The 935-nt window shown below is 40.5% G+C and overlaps 1 protein-coding gene across 1 annotated transcript in view; it reads right to left on the bottom strand.

The window, feature by feature from the left end:
* Positions 1–935, bottom strand: part of C9 (complement C9) — a 67447-nt gene that overhangs the window by 36435 nt on the left and 30077 nt on the right. The window contains 1 exon segment of the mRNA XM_012514007.1: positions 176–305. Coding sequence (XP_012369461.1) covers positions 176–305 — 130 coding nt within the window.

The raw sequence follows: 935 nt of genomic DNA, 5'->3' as shown, positions 1-935 counted from the left end.
CTCCTCTTCTTGAAGTGAATCTTAGGTGCACCTTAAATTCTTACTCTAATGAGTTTTTCACCAAATCTCCTGTTAAATTTATTCAAGCAACTTTTTTTTTCTTTTAAAGAGAAAATAACAGTAAAACAGAATTTCAACCAATAGCTGAACATAGTTTTCTCCCCAGAAGACATACACCATAGGCCATGTCCCAGGGTTTTTGGTAGGATATCAGAGTGTTTCCACCCCAAGCCTGGTCACAGAGTTCATTGTAGAATTCACTGTCAGATGGTGTGTTTAGGGGACCCATCCCTAAAATGGTGATCCTGGGCATAAACAGAAGAGCATCAGGTGTGCCAGGGCTAGAGCAAGGCAGTGCTCTGCTTTGGGGAAAGGCTACTGGGGCATTTCGGCTTGTGTCACCATTGTCCAACATACATGCACCATAATTAGGAGCAGAAACAAGAGCCTGCTCCACTTGGTGCAGATCTCTGGCAGAAAACTTACCTCGGAGAACCTTATAAACTGCTTGGCAACTAGGGCACTGGATAGAGCACAAAGAAAGAAATGCAATAAGCAGGTCACGTGGGTCCTGGAGTCTTCACTTCACTGTTGGAACTCTTACCAAACCTGTCTTAGTGAACCAAGAGCCAATGCTGTAATACAAGCTATTTAAATTATTTGAGAACAGAGTGTCTCAGAGGGTCAGTAAAACATACATAGGTAAAATTTTATCTATGAATCAGCACTGCGTTTCCCTCAACTCTATGTTCTTTTTTTTATGTTCTTTTAACTTAAGCCTTTTCCTCCAGCTGTCTTGTTGCTTGTGAAAAGCCTCATTCACCCAGGCTTATACTATTCCCATCATACTTTCCAAGATGAGTGCAATACTTTCAGTATTCCTCTAAGACACTCTTACAAGTTTTACTTTTTTTCCCAGCAAAATATTTTTATTT

The sequence above is a fragment of the Octodon degus genome, unplaced genomic scaffold (genome assembly GCF_000260255.1).
Source record: "Octodon degus isolate 3935 unplaced genomic scaffold, OctDeg1.0 scaffold00002, whole genome shotgun sequence".
NCBI lineage: Eukaryota > Metazoa > Chordata > Mammalia > Rodentia > Octodontidae > Octodon > Octodon degus.
Note: the sequence above shows the minus strand (reverse complement) of the source record. Positions and strands in the feature narration are given on the sequence as shown.